Source organism: Arachis ipaensis, chromosome B05, assembly GCF_000816755.2.
Source record: "Arachis ipaensis cultivar K30076 chromosome B05, Araip1.1, whole genome shotgun sequence".
Taxonomy (NCBI): Eukaryota; Viridiplantae; Streptophyta; class Magnoliopsida; order Fabales; family Fabaceae; genus Arachis; species Arachis ipaensis.
Genome location: NC_029789.2, coordinates 133,162,884 through 133,165,214, shown reverse-complemented (window position 1 = coordinate 133,165,214; position 2,331 = coordinate 133,162,884). Strand labels below are relative to the sequence as shown.

The following is a 2,331-nucleotide window of genomic DNA, read 5'->3' as shown; positions in this document are numbered from 1 at the left end:
TTTAATTTTTCTTTTTCCAAGCACCAAGCAACTAGATGTTCCTATAAAAAAAAATATCCCCAAAAAGACACAAATTAATAATATAATTTTCTATATGAGTAGATAAGACTCATGACTCATATGTATGTTATTTATCTAGAAAAATACACAAATTAAACCATGTTTTTGCCATATATATTAGGATATGTTGGATAAGTTGGGTCATATATAAATTCAAGATATTAACACAGATTCAATCAAATTAAAGAGTGTACCTAAATTCGTCATTGGAAACAGGGTTATCAATGGTAACAAACAAAGAGTTCATCAGGCAGCTATTAACGTGACAAGTTAGACAATAATATAATTATAAGTATACACCTAAATTGGTCTCAACAAATTTTAGATTAGACATTTTAATTCCAATAAATTTTTATTACTTTTAAAACTTTTGAGAATTATTTCAATCAGTCAGCTTGATCTTTTTATCACTACTTATACTAAAATATTTAATATGTGTATTGGGTAAATAAATTCTTAACAAATTTTATTATAAGGTAATTAAACCCCTAACAAATACTGTTACAAGCCAAATTAATCCAGCTAAAAAGAATCAATCAGTTTCAAAAACTTCTAAAATAATAAAAAAATTGTTAAAATGTTTACTCTAATAATAGGTAAATCAAGTATTACTTACCTTTATGCCGCCTTGCGCGCCACGCTAATAATTTTCAATAGATGAACAAAATTGATAACATGAATTAAGCATAATTATTGAATTTAACGTTTATGTCTATAGTATCATATCATATCATCATCGTCAACCCAATTTTGATAAAACAAAATCCAAATTTAATTTTAGCGCACATTGTAGAAGGTTAGACAAATTGTTATCTTCTATATGTATATGCACAAATCATCACTCACATGCAGTTGTTAATTGTTTTTATATGAAGTTGATAGTTGAAAGTTTTTAGATAATAATTTAATCAAATATGTTAAATCATCTAATAATTCTCAATTAATAAATTCATTCATAATATAAAAATAACTGTATGTGAGTTTTCACAAAATAAATTAGAGTAATTATTTAAATTAGTAAAAACGGATATTTTAATCCAAAAAAATTAAGGTGAATATTCTAATAAAGATTTTATAATTATCTTCGTATAAAGATATTTCATTTTGACTATTGGATGATAAATTTTAGAGCTTAATTTCATATGTTATAAAAATATTATCTTTGTTTAAAGTGTGGTAAAATAAATAAGTTATATTTTTTAAACCAAGATCATTATAAGAAGATGTTTTTGATATCTTCATTGGAGTAGTTGTCAAAAATTAATACACAAAAATATCTCTAAAGTTTTACTCCAATAAACAAGTCAGTCCTCCATTCATTTTTCGACAGAATAATTATTTAATGGAAAAGTATAGGTAGACAATGAAAATATTAAACAATGTGAACAATGGATATATCTGATGTTCATTTCACTAGGTGTGCGGATGGTTATTCTAATATTAAGATTTAGATATGTAATTTGGAGGTGTAGTGTGTTTTAATTTGATTGATAGTTGTTCATATTGTTCAAAAAAAATTATTAGTTATCTAACATAACCCTTATCTAATTTATTTTAAAGATTGAGTTGGATAATTACTCAATAAATTATTAAGATGTTTAATGTACAAATGAGACAGGTGTGACTTCGGTGGCATTAGAAGGGGACGACAATGACCGTGTGGTGGTGACGGGCAACAATGTGGACACGATTTGTCTCATCAACCAAATGAACAAGAAGTTCAAGTGTGTGGCGATTCTTAAAGTAGAAGAGGTGAAGAAGAAGGAGGAGAACAAATGTTGTGCCGTTTTGTGTCTCCCATCGTCTTCGCCGTCGTCGTGCACCAACTGTTCGGGTAATTGCAAATGTGTGCTTGTATGCTCATCAAAATGCGAGGGCAAATGTGACAAGTGCGAGAAATGCGAAAGCCCTAAATGCAAATGCAGGTGTGTGTTGGTATGTTCAAAGTGTCAAAGTGCAAAGTGTGATGGGAATAGGTGTCTTGTTATATGCTTCAAGTGCAAAAGTCCTACGTGTGATGGCCAACGTTGTAAGCCTCTTCCACAACCATGCTATGCTAATAATTGCCCTCCCTGGTGCACTTGTCCAAGGTGCTATGTACCGTACAATCCTCCACCTTACTACTACAATAGGGTTGTTTATGAATCAAACCCTGACAATTGCTCCATCATGTGATCGATCAATCATGATCAAACAATCTACAGATTCAATAATTAAGAGGAAGAGCCATACTTGCCAATTTGGGAGATGAAGAGAACGTTGATTATTAGT

At 29.6% G+C, this 2,331-nt stretch overlaps 1 protein-coding gene across 1 annotated transcript in view; it reads left to right on the top strand.

Moving 5' to 3' along the window:
* LOC107644250 (keratin-associated protein 10-1) overlaps window positions 1–2,308 on the top strand; it is a 2,766-nt gene extending 458 nt beyond the window's left edge. The window contains exon 3 of the mRNA XM_016348066.2: window positions 1,679–2,308. Coding sequence (XP_016203552.1) covers window positions 1,679–2,235 — 557 coding nt within the window. The 3' untranslated portion in view covers window positions 2,236–2,308. The remainder of the gene's footprint in view (window positions 1–1,678) is intronic.